The sequence below is a fragment of the Metarhizium acridum genome (assembly GCF_019434415.1).
Source record: "Metarhizium acridum strain ARSEF 324 chromosome Unknown scaffold_347, whole genome shotgun sequence".
Taxonomy (NCBI): Eukaryota; Fungi; Ascomycota; class Sordariomycetes; order Hypocreales; family Clavicipitaceae; genus Metarhizium; species Metarhizium acridum.
The window spans coordinates 363052-378643 of record NW_027094028.1 but is presented as its reverse complement, the minus strand read 5'-3'; the positions used below and the strand labels follow the sequence as shown (position 1 = coordinate 378643).

General features: G+C 51.5%; 4 protein-coding genes across 5 annotated transcripts; all 4 read left to right on the top strand.

The window, feature by feature from the left end:
* Positions 1–460: 460 nt before the first annotated feature.
* On the top strand, positions 461–766 carry J3458_015200 (uncharacterized protein; the record flags this gene model as incomplete). The annotated part of the gene is made up of 1 exon (XM_066120718.1): positions 461–766. One exon carries the CDS (start codon positions 461–463, stop codon positions 764–766), a length of 306 nt encoding a protein of 101 aa, XP_065974310.1.
* Positions 767–7070: 6304 nt separating this feature from the next.
* Positions 7071–10647, top strand: RIM20_1 (pH-response regulator protein palA/rim20). Of its 2 annotated transcripts, XM_066120716.1 has the most exons (5): positions 7071–7226; positions 7364–7607; positions 7683–8391; positions 8462–9707; positions 9772–10647. In XM_066120716.1, the coding sequence occupies exons 1-5, from the start codon at positions 7219–7221 to the stop codon at positions 10178–10180; spliced, it is 2616 nt and encodes an 871-aa protein (XP_065974308.1). In that variant the 5' UTR covers positions 7071–7218; the 3' UTR covers positions 10181–10647. The 2 variants fall into 2 exon arrangements, with proteins under 2 accessions (XP_065974308.1, XP_065974309.1); XM_066120717.1 differs by having other exon boundaries at positions 7071–7607.
* Positions 10648–12656: 2009 nt separating this feature from the next.
* On the top strand, positions 12657–13439 carry EGC1_1 (endo-1,4-beta-glucanase; the record flags this gene model as incomplete). The annotated part of the gene is made up of 1 exon (XM_066120715.1): positions 12657–13439. The coding sequence occupies one exon, from the start codon at positions 12657–12659 to the stop codon at positions 13437–13439; it is 783 nt and encodes a 260-aa protein (XP_065974307.1).
* A 545-nt stretch (positions 13440–13984) lies between these two features.
* On the top strand, positions 13985–14890 carry J3458_015197 (uncharacterized protein; the record flags this gene model as incomplete). The annotated part of the gene is made up of 3 exons (XM_007810359.2): positions 13985–14375; positions 14488–14669; positions 14750–14890. The coding sequence occupies 3 exons, from the start codon at positions 13985–13987 to the stop codon at positions 14888–14890; spliced, it is 714 nt and encodes a 237-aa protein (XP_007808550.2).
* Positions 14891–15592: the final 702 nt, after the last annotated feature.

Sequence of the window (15592 nt, the reverse complement as noted above, 5' to 3'; positions counted from 1 at the left end):
AAGACCGCCAGAGGGGGCATTGGTAGACTGCCCCTTGAATATATGTCCGGTGGTTTCTCCAGTACCGCGTCGCTATATGCCATTATATGCCAATTTCAACTCTAAAATTGTGGGCTTGCGATGTTTTCTTTGAATCATGTATTCAGATACGGCTCTTATAAGCTCTTGAAACTCTTTGATGTGACCGTTCCTCGACTTCCAAATAAAACCCTTGAATCCACCGGAGCTCCATCGAACATCCTTCCTTGAGGGCATGTGAGGGATAGCTGCCCTAATCATGGTGTTTCTTCATACACCCTCGGATTATGTCGACAGAGAAGTAGGCTATGATGATAAGGCGGAAGCTATTATTTTGTACAGCTTCCGTTTATGTGGCTCATGTACGCTGGGCACACCATGGTCTCTATATTCTTCACGCTTGGCGGCTATGTTCATGCCATGCAACCACTACGAGTGATGCATGAGAGGCAGTGGACAAGCTGTTCGTGTCCATAAGCTCCCGCGCAATGCGTGGCCATTTTCAGCATCGATTATAGGAAGCGAGTACCTCGCAGTGAGTAACGACTTGAATACGCTCCACAAACAAGCATATTCCGCGTTGAACCAGCCATCGCCTCTGGTTCCAGCACCAAGACTTTGTCGGTGTCGCCGCACTTACACGAATGGATCTGGTGGGCGATGGGCACTCGTTGTGTCTGGTCGTGCCTGGAAAGCTACCAACACGAAATGCAAGAATCGAAGAAGAAGAGCAGGAGATAATAATTAAAATACTACGCCACCCCTTGCACGTTAGAGCTGTGGGTGCAAGGGGTACGATCATCCGAAGGCTGGGAGTCCTTGGGCCAAGCAACTATTAAGCCATTACATTTAGCTAGCTATCTAGTTATGCAGAGCCGTGGTCTGACCTATATGGATTCCGTGTAAGGACCTGTCGTCTTCTATGCCGCTCATCCCTCATCTTCATCTTCATACCCTCTGGTGGAGACTCGTAAAACAGGTGACCACGATCAAAGGGCGCATCCAGCATCAAGCCCTGGAGCGTTTTTACGCGAGAGACAGCTACGTAGCTTAAACCAGTCTGAAAGTCCCGACAGGAGAGATCTGTCACGATGACATCTTCAGTGATGCTCTGCGACTTGTGAACCGTAATGGCGTAGCATACGATCAGGGGAAACTGCGTGCGAGTGCAGAGAGTGCTTCCGATGAGGAAGTCCCTGTCTACTGGGAGAATCGGGACAATCTTTCTGCCATCAGCGGTGGTCAGGAACACAGGTCCACTGTACTTGTCAAACTCCATCATGATAACACAGGGAGGGTCTTGGACTGGGTCAGCCCCCGGTGCCCAGCCGATATCGTAAACGGTACCGCGAGCGCCGTTGCAGAGACCAACTGGCTGCCAAAGGTTAGATGTCAGCATCAGACGGGCGCCAATGCATATAGGGATCTGCTTCGCAAGGTTGCCCGCCTTGTCATCAGGCGCCGCAGCCGCGCCAAGGCCGACATTCTTAGCCTTGACCTGAATGACTGGCCGGCCGAGGCGGTCGAGGTGGTAGTGGTTATATTCGTTCACCCTATCTTTCGTGGCGTATACTCGCAAGGCGTTGGCGAACCTGGCGACCTCCAGATCATCTAGCTTCGCCTGTACTCGACCGGAAAGGAGTTTCCAGGACTCGACTGACAGTTGGAGGAGCCGCAATTCCTCGAGAGCTGTGCGAAACGCCTTCTGATCGTCGCCCCGTTGCCGTTGGACAACCTTCAAGAAGACTGATTTATCGAAGCGTCTATATGCGTTCCTGCCTTTGATCTCCACTCCCTGCACCTCTTTATCGTAATAGAGCGGCTTCTGTAGCACGGGTGGAAGCTGGAAGAAGTCGCCAACCAGAAGGATGTTAAGACTACCAAAGAACTCCTCATTCCTACTCGGGAACGCCTCGCGCAGGCGGTCATCGATCCAAGAAAGCTGTCGCAGTCCCAGCATGCTCTTCTCATCGATGATCAGGTAGTTGATGTCCTTCAGCTTCTTCTGGAGCTGGGCCATGTCAGTGGGCGAGAGGGGCTTGAAGTCCTTGTTGATTGGAAGGTGTAACAGGGAGTGCAAAGTAGTGCCCGATATCTGATTTCCCGCGACGCCAGTGGGCGCGGCACGCCAAACAGGTGTCCCTCTCCCGGCAGCAGCGGCTTGGAGGTGCGCGGAGAGCAAATTAATGAGGTATGACTTCCCGGTACCACCTCCACCATCCACATGGAGCAGCAACTGAGAGGGTTCCTGATTCAGGAAGTGGTCCATCACAGTATCGTATACTAAGCGCTGATCCCGGTTTAGGGAATCTCGAGCTTCCAAGGGCTGATGATCCACATCAAGGTCAAGGCGGTTTGCCGCCTTGCGTTGCTTCCAGTAGTCGCCCTTGAGAATACCGTCATCAGTATACCGTCCAACGTGAGGGGTCCAATCATAATTGATGTCGATGTCTCGGCGGCCGAGCATGTCGATATCCTCTTCCTCCAGCGGGCGGTCGGGAAGCATGCGGGCGAGTTCATGCCAGTCTTCATCCACAATGGGCTCTTCATGGACCTCAAGCTCAAATTCGTCGTCCTCAGCCCTCAATTCATTTGTATCTGGCTCCCCATAATGATCGTCCGCATGGGTGTCACGGTGCTGCTCTCTGCAAAACCTGTACGCAGCCGCGAAGGAATCGAACCGCTGCCCGCCCACGGTGAGCAACTCCTCTGGAGAGCGATGCGGATGAGCCATCATCAATTTAACACGGCAGAAGTCACCAAACTGGGGAGATGCCTCCACGGACCTGTATCGAGGAAAGTAAGACAGGACTCTCTTCTTCGCGTTGGCAGCGAGTCTCCTCCACGTCTTGAGATTATACGATTGCAGGTACTCGAGGTAAGTTGCATCCTCGTGCTGGTCATTTCTCTCGAGATACCTCCTGTAGCTGCCGACGGTCTCGTTGACATCTTCATCCACGCGATACGAACGTGCATGTTGCTCCAAAGGACGGCAGTCGACAGAGACCACCATCCGCGTGCCTTCCTGCAGAGGAATGTTAAGGAGAAGATGGGAAATCTCCTGCGCCGAGTAATCTCTCTCGGCAATCAGCTTATTCATCAGGCGAGAGGAGAAGGATAATAGCGGCTGAAGGTGTGCCGTGTGCGGCAAAACCTGGTCTGCAAGCTTACAGTAAGGCTCAGTCTTCTTCTCAGATTTGCTGCAATACTTGGCAGCGTACGTAATAACCGCCTGTAGGCTGGTGCAAGGAGATATGTCGATATTGGCTAGCCAGCCTAGTATAATGGCGGGATTGAAGTGATTCATGAGGTTGTCATTCCGCGCCGCCTCGAAGACATAGTACGACTTGCCTTCCTTCCTGATCACTGCGGCCAGCTCCCGCAAGGCACGAGGAAAGTCAAAACGACACTCCCGCTCTGGATTGGCCGCATTGGCCGCCTCGATATCTGCAGCAGCGCCTTCCATATCCCTCGCCAGATCAACGGTTCTCTTCCTTACGCGTAAGCAGTATGTGGTATTGCATCTGTGGCGCTGGCAGCGGTTGACGATTTGTGAGAGACGCAGGAATGTCAGTTCTGTACTCAGTGGATCTACGCTCAGGGGGTTACCCTCACCCTGGGGCATAGTCCTAGTCGGCTCAGGATTAATGGCAGTGATGTGGAATCCCCACGTGCGTGCAAAAACATCACGAGCGGCTTCATCCACCATGTCGACTCTTGGGCAATTCTCCATCCAGTACAGGCCATGGTTGTGCGGACTGCCACGCCCTTGCCATTCATACCGATCCCAGTAATCCGTAATGTTGAACTTCTTGCTTAACACGATATCTCGAAAGAAACAGTATCGGCGGTAGAAATGGAAAGCAGCAATGTGAGGATTCTGACGCAAAAGTTGGCGCGAGAGACCCATCCTCTCGGACTCGGACGCAGCCAGCCATTCATCATATCGGGGCATGTGCTGGTAGAGACTCCGCCAGTGTAAATCTGCCGGGCTGAATGTGATGAATGCACCAGGACATCCAAGGTTGTAGGCATAGGCCTCGAGGTCCTGCCTCTTCCTGTTCCAGAAGGGGCGCGTGCCGCGAATAGGTACCGCATGTCTTGTGATTGAGTTGATTAGCACCTGCGCCTCAGGGTCCTCGCTGTGCTCCAGTGCCTGAACAAGCTGCTCCCGTGTGAGCGGTTCATGACTACCATCGTGTTGCTTCACGAAGAATTTGGACCGTGCACGGGCCTGTGACCGCATCAGAGTATTGAAGGCGACGAAGCGGAAGGTCGGGTGGCGTGCAAAACGCCCGTCATGCCAGCGCATCGCGTGCTCGATGTAGTCCTTGTAGTCGATTGACCGTAGCCGAGGCTCAACAAAGTCGGCTCTCCCGTCAGGAAAGAGGCAGGGAAAAGCTAAGGAGAGTAGGGCATGAGAGCGATTGAACTCATTAATGGGTGTGCGCCGTATATTCGGAAGCTGCAGCTCGTGCTGCACCTGCTCCTGGAAGCTTGTGGAAAGCCTTGGTTCAGCTTCTGGTTCTCCGGCAAGAATAGACCGCAGAGCATCGAGCTCCGTGTCCTTGGCCAAAAGGTCCGGCACCGCAGCCTCGTCCTCCAGGTCCGGTTCTGCCTCCTCATCTTCCTCGGGTCCAACTTCGGCAGCCTCCACCTGGCTCTGGGGGATGTCGTCCAGGACATTGCCATCTTGAGGCAATTGACTCAGCCGCTCTTCGTCGATGACGATGCATCGATAGCCAGGATGATGGCGCCGGAGGTAGTTAAGCCATATGGCAACTGGCTGGCGGCGTACACGGAACTGGCGGGTGAATTGCCGGCTAAGGTTTGCATGGGACGACGTATTGGAAGGACGGAGTAATACAGTGTTCAACTCCCGCGGCAAAAGCGGGAGTTGGTTGTACACCAAGCCAACCTCGCGGAGAAAGTGAACAACATGTCCCCGATATTTGTACTGCTGGCCCCGCACAAGCATAATATTCACGTGGACGTGAACACGGCCTATTAAAGACTCTTCAGTAGGTGTAAGCTGAGGCAATTGAGTCGGTACGGAGCCAAAATCCAACTGGTTGTCCACAGAGAAGAAGTACGGCTCTTCAGGGCCGCGTTTATCATCCTTTCGACAGCAACGCGCACAAATGCCATCAGAATCGATCTTCATCTGGAACCAACGCTCTTGACATCGACCACAAAATTGCATTTGGTCATTGTCCAGCTTTGTCCAGAACTCACGGAGGATTGCTTTATCACGACAGGTCAAGGCGCAAGCGTCCAGGTCCCCATTCCACACCGGATCTTGTGCGTGAAATACGGCCGATTCTTCAGGTGGAATCATCACTGGACTCCGGTACCGTCGTGGCGGCCCCGACGATCGAGTTTGCCTTTGAGATTTTTTTGGCCGCCCTCCTGTACCAGGGGCAGGACCACGGCGAGCACGGCGACGAGGCCCTGACTTTCTGGAAGGCTGCCGCGAGCAATAGCGAAGAGGGCTTTCGTCCAAGGCATTGCTATTATCGTTCCCGTCTTCGTCCCCTAGATCGGAATCAGACTCTACCCCTAGGTGTTCGAGGTACTTCCGTGGTCGAGCAGGTGAAAGCAGCAAATTGAAATAGTCCTCGACGTCAACATCAGATTCAGAGAACTGTCCCCTGTCATCCGCTTCCTTGGTCATTCCATCCCCATCTGGGAGCTCATTTGCCTGTAGTCGATCTTGACTCCCAGCTACGTTCCGTGGTTAGCTTGAACAAACTGCCGGGACCACAGCACAAGGATACCTTCTCCAGGACCATCAGAACCTTCAAAGACGCCGAGTTGAGAGATTGTGGGAGTTAGTGACACAGCCTCCCCTGCACGGCGTCGTGAACGATGGTCGCGCCGAATAGTGGCCTGCTTGGCCCTGGCGCCGGCCTTGGAGGCATCATCTTGCGAGTCCTTCCCGCCCTTGTGGAACCTAACAGCCAGGTAAGAGTAGTCCACACCAGTCGTGCTGCTTCGGACAGTAGATGGATCAGAATGTGAGGCGACAGGATCGGTCGAGGGCGGCACAGGCGGTGAGGGAGCTAGAGCCCGGAAGAGCCGCGAGCTCGCTTGGGTTGGTGGGATCGGCGTCCCCAGCACTATCTGCGGCTGGCTGCCTGGCTCTCCGAACAAACTCCTAGCTGTATGTTGTTGCCGTAGCTTCTCTGGCGATGTAGGTTGGGTTCCAGATCTCTGGTTAGGAGGCGATAGGCCAGCGTCTCTGTCGGTTCTTTTCGGGGCAGATCTCTCAGCTGAGGTAGGACGGACAGCCAGCTTTCTCAATGCAAGGACGGCACCTTTGGACCTGGCACGCTTGATCAGGTTAGGGAGGCATATATAGTATATCAATGGTGTCAGTTACCTCGGAATTGCGGTGGTCCCGGCATTCCAGACAGGTTGTAGTTGGATTGGCAGATTTCCTCCTGCTAACGAAATTACTTGGTGATTTTGTTCGGTCGCAAGACGGGCAATGGACTGCCAATTCAGATCTAGGACTAATATTACCCCTAGAATCATAATCCATACCCAACCATGCGGTACATCTGTTTCAATAATGGAAGAAAGGCTGCTGGCCAAGCAAACGAACAGATCGCTGGGCAAATTTAGCGATTGTAAACGATTGTAAACGATTGTAAACGATTGTAAACAGAGAAGTAAACAAAGAAGCACCGACAGACGGTGGCTGTCCTTTACCCACTTTTCTAGAGCCACCAACCAATCCAGCCTTCTTTCGCGATTTCCCATACAAAATTTGGACCAATAGAAACTTATTTGTCAAGCCTGCACCAAACCCTCATTATTCGGAAAACTTATGGATTAATGTAGAGTCAGCCTTCGGCTGAATGATAAAAATTAAAATAACATGTATGTAAACAAACATGGACTAAATGGAAATATGTAGCTGTTCCATATTTGTTGTTGCTTGTGACTGGCAGGTGACAGTGACGTCAGAGCTGGTTAGCTTGGCAATGCTGACTCACCATGTTGTGCCCCTCCATGATCAACAGCCCCGACTTGACCAAGAAACAACAGACCAATCCTTCATGACGTCTGGTCGAGTCGACATCTCGCGTTTCCTGCCACGACGCACTCTGCGCCTCATGACTGAAGGCAAGATAACAATGCGCGACTGTAGCATGTACGCATAGGCTGCGTATCCAGGACTTCAAATCTCCCAGAATGGCGACGTGAGTTTTGAGCCTGACAAACCGACAACGAGACTGAGCTCTGCTTCCGAGCCGTCGCAGTTACCAGCTGGTGTCGCATCCCATACTGCAAAACACAGGCATAAGCACAGCATCGTTGCTAACACTGGTGGTACTAGCACCGGCAGCATATTGTCGCTGCCTTTTCGGCGATCGACGCAGCTATCTCTCGCCTCGATCATCCGACAATACATCAACAGCAAGTATGACCAGCATCCAGACATGTTCAAACAGGACCTCGAGGTCATTGATGCTCTGCGCCAAGATGCCATCAACGTTCGCGAGCCGCATCCAAGTGGCATCAAGAAGCTTCAAGCTTATGCAGGACAACTGGCTTGGATATCAGGAAAATTTCCAATCGATGTACGTCGTCACATCCTCGTATCCTGCTCCTTCTGAGCGCCGCTGACAACGAGCCACTCCCCCTCATCGCGACAGATTGGTGCGGAATTCACCTGGTATCCCGCCCTAGGTTACAACACCGAGCGACCCATGGTGCGAAATAACATGAAATACGAGCTCCTCAACGTTCTTTACAACTTGGCAGCCTTGTACTCGCAGCTCGCAGTCAACACGTCCCGAGGGACGGCCGAAGGCATCAAAACCGCTGCCAACCAGTTTTCGCTCGCCGCCGGAGTGCTTTCTCACATGAAAAAGGAGGTCGTGCCCTTGCTTCGGATGTACGACCCCCCAGAGGATATGGATGAACACACCTTGGAATCCCTGATGCAGTTATTTCTTGCACAGAGCCAAGAGTGCTTCTGGCAGAAGGCTGTTGTCGGTGGCTACAAGGATGCCTCAATAGCAAAGCTGGCTGCTAGAGTATCCGACCTATATAATTTGGCCGGCGAGGCAGCCACGAAGAGCGAAGCCATCAGCAGCGCTTGGATTCACCACATGACTGCGAAACACCACCATTTTGCTGCAGCGGCGCAGTATCGTGCTGCGTGTGACTGCCTTGAAAAGAGAAAGTATGGCGAGGAGGTCGCTAGACTAACAGACGCAGTTGCTTGCGTGACGGAAGGTCTTAAGGAGACCAAAGGCGGTTATCTCAACAAGACTGTCGTCGACGACCTGAACGGGCTCAAGAGAAAGGTGGAGGAGGATCTTAAGAGAGCCGAAAAGGACAATGACATGATCTTCTTGAGTAGGTGGAAAACTCGCTTTTACTTACCCCAGAGGCCTGGCGCGGAAACACACAGACTGACAAGATTCAGATCCCGTCCCTCCCAAATCAGAGCTGAAGACGCTGGAGAGAGCCAACATGGCGGTAGCTCGTGTGCCGCCTCAAGTGGCGAACCCATTTGACTTCCTTGGCGACCGAGCAGAGTTCGGCCCTGCGTTGTTTTCAAAACTGGTGCCCTTTTCCGTTCATGTCGCCATCTCTATATATGAAGAACGTCGCGATCGGATGGTCAACCAAAACATCATCCAGGACCTGGAAGTTCTTTACGACAAAATCCACTCCCTGTTCAGCGCTATTGGCCTCCCTGGCTCGCTCCAGGCGTTTCAAAAACCTCTTGGCCTACCCCCAAGTCTAGTACAGCATGCCGAGGAATTAAGACAAGCAGATGCGATAGGTAGACTCCGAAAGAGCTTTACGGACATTGATAAGCTACGGGCTGCAGATATTGCAATCTTTGAGGAAGGCACGTCGGCCCTGGCGGCTGAGAGAGAAGAGGACCAGAAGGCGAGGAGGAAGTATGGCACCGATCGGTGGACACGACCTGAGAGCCAGAGTGACGCCCAAGGCGGCAAGTTGTGGGGACATGCCGGCGAAATTGAAGGATATTTTGCGAGCAGCGCCAGCAGCGACGGTGTCGTACGAGAAAAGTTTGCTGCCAACGAGGAGCTGCTACATATCTTGTGCGGGTCGGACAGGGCCCTGATGGATTTTGTGCCGTCAAGCTCTCAACGGGACACGAATCCTGAGCTCAAGGCATCTGTCGGCAAACTGCGAAGCGCATATAATGATGTCCTACGACTTGAAAGTAGAAGAAGGAAAAAGGTCGAGACACTGCGAGAGAATGCGCGCAAAGACGATATCAAGCCGGATATCCTGAAAGAAGCTGCCCGGTTAGAGAGAACGTACCCTTCGACTGCGATTGTTCCGGCTCACTTTGAAGACTTTTTCGAAAAGCGTCTGGATCGTTTATATGAGCCAGAGTTGGAGGCCCTGGATAAAGAATCGCTCGAACAGGAAAGACTATTGAAAGAAGTGGAGCGGGCAAACGCAGAATTCGAGGCCCAAAAACGCAGATGCGGTGACCGAGGCTCTCGAGAGCGAGAACAGGCGTTGCAGAAGCTGGATAGTGCGTATTTCAAGTACAAGGAAATCATCAACAACCTGGAAGTTGGCAGAAAGTTTTACAATGACCTCAACAAGATTGTTGGACAGGGCTTTCGAGATGTTGTCAAAGGCTGGGTGGCACAACGGCGTATGGAGGCCAGGGTGCTGGAAGAGTAAGTTTAGTATTCTTTTGCGTTTTCAGATTGTGCATAGTGTGCTTGCTTACCGGCCTCGCAGAGAACTGAGCATGCCGCCACTTTCAACACTCAGCTTGTCGCGCGACCACGCCCCTTTGCAAGGTGCTGCTCCAACACAGTATCAAACACCACAGCCGGCTTACTTTGCGCCCGAGCCGGTTGCGCAGCAACATCAAACATCGCCCCAAAGACAAAACGACCACGCAGCAAGGCAGTCGGCGCCCAACCCGGTTGAAGCCTCAATACAGTCTTGGGCTGGGGATTCGGTACGGCAGCCACAACCCATGGCACCGCAGACAACAAATCCAATGACGACAATGTGGAACCCAGCCATGGGGATCAAGTTTGGCGGTAGTGGTCCGCCGGCACCAAGGACTGATGGTGGACAACAGGGAGGCAGTGGATCAGCAAAAGTTTGGAATCCCGCGTCGGGAATCAAGTTTGGCTGATGTGGCGTCGTTGGGAACGCGGACATGAAGCACAATTGTACTCCGTAGATGAGCATGTAGTCTAAAATCGGTTGCCAAATTTAGACGAGATATATCGAGCCTAGCGGGCATTGTATGTTGAATTGAGCAAAGTCATGACATGAAATGGCAAAACGAGGCGCAACTGGACGACGCCGCCCAAAAAGGAGAACCTGTCTGGCGACCCCTGCTTGCGCCCCTGAGCTGTTTATCATCTTGCTTCACATGGGAACTCGCAACTTATCTTTACGTCTTTCATGACATAATGAGTTCTGGGTCTATTGTCTGTGCCCGCTGCGACGAGAAGCACCGACGGGCGACTTCGTGAGCAAACGGAAATCTGCCCGTAACACCAAGAACTGCCTGGACTGTCGCAAGTCCCGCAACGGCAAGGTCGAACGAAGTGAGGAGTGGGGGTTTGGGGGCTGGCCCCCATAAAATAGAAGGAGAGAAAAGAGCAGCTTGCCGCCGCAGGCGTTCCCGAAGGGCATTAAGGTAGAGATATGCATGAAAATGCTACTTCCCTTACTATGTGGTATCCATATATTTCGAGGTACCAAAAGCCTTTTCCGAATCACTGACCATTTTCTACTCAGTGTCCCCCCCGTGAGTGTGGAGCACCACGGGGTGTTGACTTTAAGACCCCCCAAGCAATGCCAAGAGGTCTGCAGATGTATAAGCGCGTAAAAGTATATTACAATTCAGACCCTGAATGTTTAGCCAGGTGTGACATAGCAAGGGGGGTTAAAGCCAATGAGATATCACTATTACAGAGAGCATGTGGGGGTTTAAAGTACCTGATAACGCGATAAAATCTCTTATTAATAAAGGTCACTCTTATAAGAGCTACTACTCCCCTGTCATTATAGTTAACAGCCACTGATATAAATAAAAAGAGCTCCTGTTAACAGAAAAGTCCCTGTAAATAACCCCCAGTAACTTCCTTGTCAGGTCACTCATGGCTAAACTTGCAGGGGTTGGATTGTACATTACTCCGTACTAAATGCATCCTATTGGGATCATGTTACATGCAGTGCACTAGCCTCCGTTCGTAACGTGCATCCCACCGCAACCGCTTCCCACCATACCCGCTCAAAAGTGAGGTACCTAGGAAGACAACGCCAAGAACATCGAGCAACCATGACAGGCCATTGAAATTTTGTAAAATAGTATAATGCTATCTCCAAAGTATACCGTCCAGGTTTTATCCAAAATTTCGGCCATCTATTGGCATATTTCGTCGGAAGTTGCCTTCCGTTCCTTGATAAGGTTTCAGTGGCAAATTATTCTGCCGTCCCTTCCCGCCTTGCGGACGCCAGAGACCCGTCAGCGGTTACCTCCTCTGGCTTTCTCTCTTCCAAGGCCATGTTACGTGGACCTCTTTGATAACGCACTTTTATCTACTGGATGATTTAGGCAGCGAGATACTCCCTTATCCTATGTCCCTGGTATCGTTTTAAGCTACCCCTCTTAAGCTGGATCCCGACGTCCTCTTGTCGAAGCCGTTCAACTCTTGGATTCGGGCAAGCACAACATGCCCTTACGGCTTACCATTAAAGATGGCCAGTTCCGCGATGCCCATGGCCGTCAAGTAATGCTCCGAGGAATCAATCTCGCCGGGGACGCAAAGTATCCCAGCTCTCCGGACCTCCCGTCTCATATACCAGACAAGTTTTTTGATGGAGATGATGTTAATTTTCATTCTCGCCCTTTCCCGGGAGAAGCGGCTCATGTCCACTTCGACAGGCTAAAACAGTGGGGCTACAATACGATCCGATACATATTTACCTGGGAGGCAATCGAGGCGGCCGGGCCAGGCAAATACGACGAAGAATGGATTCAACATACAATTGAGGTCTTAAGGGAGGCAAGAGATTACGGCTTCTACATCTTCTTGGATCCGCATCAGGATGTTGTGCGTCCTCCCTTCCCAGTCTCATTCACAGGCTAATCCATCTTCCACAGTGGTCTAGGTTTACAGGTGGCTCTGGAGCCCCCATGTGGACTCTGTACGCCTGTGGCCTGAATCCCGAGAGCCTGGCGGTAACTGAAGCGGCATTGGTACACAATACTTACCCCGAACCGGAGAATTTCCCAAAAATGATATGGGCCACGAACTACAATCGACTGGCGTGCGCTACCATGTGCACTCTCTTCTTTGCAGGCCGTGACTTTGCTTCGAAGTGCATAATAGATGGCCAAAACGTACAAGACTACCTTCAAGATCATTTTATAAAGGCTTGCGCACATTTGGCCAAACGTGTACACGAGGCTGGAGATCTAGAAGACGACGTTGTTATTGGGTGGGAAAGTATGAATGAACCGAACCGTGGACTGGTTGGCTGGGCAGACTTGACGGTCCTGCCAAGCGAGCAGCAGCTCAAAAAGGGTACCGCGCCAACCGCATGGCAAGCAATATTGACGGGCTCTGGTAGAGCGTGCGAGGTGGATACTTGGGATGTTGGGGGCATGGGACCCTATAGGTCTGGTCTCACTCTTGTGGATCCGAAGGGGGAAGACTGCATGGCTTCCAGCTGATTATGACGATTCAAGATATGGCTACAAACGAGATGCTGGATGGAAACTTGGGGAGTGCGTCTGGTCGCAGCACGGTGTCTGGGACCCCGACACCGACACATTGCTGAGGAAGGACTACTTCAGCAGGAGTCCGCATACAGATGAAGTCATTGACTACGAGGGGTTCACGAACACTTACTTTATGGACTTTTATCGAAGATTTAGGGATGCAATCCGAGCACACCACCAAAACTGCATCATCTTCTGCCAACCCCCGGTTTTAGAGCTTCCTCCCTCCATCAAAGGTACCGCAGATGATGATCCAAAAATGGTCTACGCACCGCATTATTATGACGGTATTACCTTGATGACTAAAAAGTGGAATAGGTTTTGGAATGTGGATGTCTTCGGCGTCTTGCGTGGCCGGTATTTGACCCCGGCCTCCGCGATAAAGCTAGGAGAGACGGCAATCCGCAATTGTTTAAGAGATCAATTATCAGCCATCAGAAAAGAGGGTGAAGATTATATGGGCAATCATCCATGTGTCTTGACAGAATTTGGTATTCCGTTTGATATGGATGACAAGCACGCCTACAAGACAGGGGACTACTCCAACCAGTCTGGTGCTATGGATGCGAATCATTTTGCAGTCGAGGGTAGCCTCATGGGAGGATATACGTTGTGGCAGTATATGTGCCAGGTAAGTTTTGATATTTGCTCGTAAATCGGGCTCTCGCTTGACAGGACGCAGAATAAACACCAGCTGGGCGACCAGTGGAACGGAGAGGACTTGTCGATATTTTCTCTTGATGACCTGCCGCTACCTCTTTCTCCCACGGCAGCCAGTCTATCTAATGAATCAACAACATCTTTACGTCAACACACAGGACTAAATATGAGAGAAAGCTTGGATAAGTCGACAGTAAACCCGGGCAACTTGGAAGCAAAACTGAGAACACCTTCGATCACATCAAGAATGACGGATGTGCCTGAACTAACAAACAATCCTGGATTCCGAGCTGCGGAAGCCTATGTGCGACCATCACCTGTTGCAATCGCGGGCACGATTCTTAGTCATGGATTTGACCTCCGAAATTGCACCTTTACCTTGAAGCTCCTTGGTCACGAGACAGGTCCAGACGCGCAAACGACAGATATCTCACTTCCGGAGTTCCATTTCCCAAAAGACAAGTGTGAAGTCGAAGTTACTTCAGGAAAGTGGACCATCACAACGGATGATAGTGACAATAGCTCAATTCAAAGGCTGAGATGGTGGCACCTGGACGGCGAGCAACAATCAAAGTCACTGGCGTGCGTATGCCTCATCACGGTTCAAGTTCCGGGCCTATTGTGCTTCCTCCATTGCCCCATGCTCTGGGCATCGTCCCCTCCTTCTGCGTCAACGGCCAAAAGACGTTGGTCATGAAGGAGAAGGTCTGGGCCTTGGCCCAAGGCAGCTTCCAGATCCGCGACGTGTCCAACGTGGAGCTGCTGCAGTGCAAGGCGAAACTCTTCAGCCTGCACCACCAAAAGTTCTTTTATAATATGCAGGGCAATGAGCTCTGGTCACTGAAGCACAAGCCGCTCAGTATCCCCAGGCAGTATTACGGCGAGGGACCGGATGGGCGGGAGGTTTTCCACGTGCAAGGACATTGGCATTGTTTGTGTTCCCTTTTATTTCCTCCACTTCCTCCGTTATACGATGAGCTCCCCCCCTTCATACTTTAACCATCATATCTTTGCCCCACTTGTGACTAACGCAAATGTAACAGTGGGAGGTGCCCGCATGACAGTGTCATTCGTCAACACAGCCGGGAACAGCGAGCCCATTGAGCTCGCGCTCTCGGGTAACTGGATCGGTCGTTATTGCACGATTACATGGAATGACAGGCCAGTTGCGCAGATAACTAGAGATTACTTCAATGCTCGGCAGATTCTGGGAGATGCTGATACGGTATGTTTTACTCCCTGCTGGAAGCCGTTAGTTTCAGTGGAAGACATGAGAGATGAGCAACGAGACTGATTATGATATAGTACTACGTGACAATTGCACCTGGTATGGATATCGCTCTCATCGTATCTCTCTGCGTGATGTACGACGAGGAGACGAGGAAGGAAAGAAGTAATCAAGGAAGGCTTCTCAAAGTCGGAGTTCTGGATCCGCGGGCAGCTTAAGGGGATGGGATTTATCCTAGCTAAAATTGGTGTGGAGGTAGGATGAAGTCTATTTCCACTATTCGGCGATATTGGCGTAGACATACGGTACATGAAATTGAACATATTTATACCGTATCATCTGACCATATTAAACAATTCAAGTAAGGTTGTTGCCGGCTCGAGTGCTTCGACTTCAACGGCTTCCAAAACTGCTGGGCTGCCGGCTCGAGAGCTTCAAATGCACATTATTCGTAGCAGCAGTGGCGCCACCACAAAGCTAGTAATGGGTACTCACTCCATAAGGCACTTTGTTGGCCCAAACACCCCGCCTCGGCTGATTGAACGCCTTGCACCACCGCTCCAAAGGGCAAGGCGTCACGTAGTATTTTAATTTATCTAGGATTCCTCCAGGCGAAATATATTTGGCGCATCCATCATATTGCCAACGGCGCATAACATCCCGTCAAATTGCCACTTTAGTCATCGCGCCTCCGCTTTCGGGCCTCTGACCACTACACAATTGCCAAGGACTAAGAAAAAAAGAACGCCTTGTAGATGTCGCGAAGAATATATGCCACTATTATGTCTGCTAGAGAGATTTTAGTCGGCCTACACTTTTGCTCTTTTTAGCGCAATAGTATAGTTCCCGTAATGTAAGCTTAACGACGGCTGTTTCGTAGTTGCAGTAGTAAGCCTGCGCCTTCCATCTCATGCTGACCT

What these genes read in the sequence shown, in the direction of transcription:
- RIM20_1 (XM_066120716.1), top strand. An exon ending in CAGGAAAATTTCCAATCGAT is followed by an intron (nt 7,608 to 7,682) that starts GTACGTCGTCAC and finishes TCATCGCGACAG; the next exon opens with ATTGGTGCGGAATTCACCTG. An exon ending in CAATGACATGATCTTCTTGA is followed by an intron (nt 8,392 to 8,461) that starts GTAGGTGGAAAA and finishes GACAAGATTCAG; the next exon opens with ATCCCGTCCCTCCCAAATCA.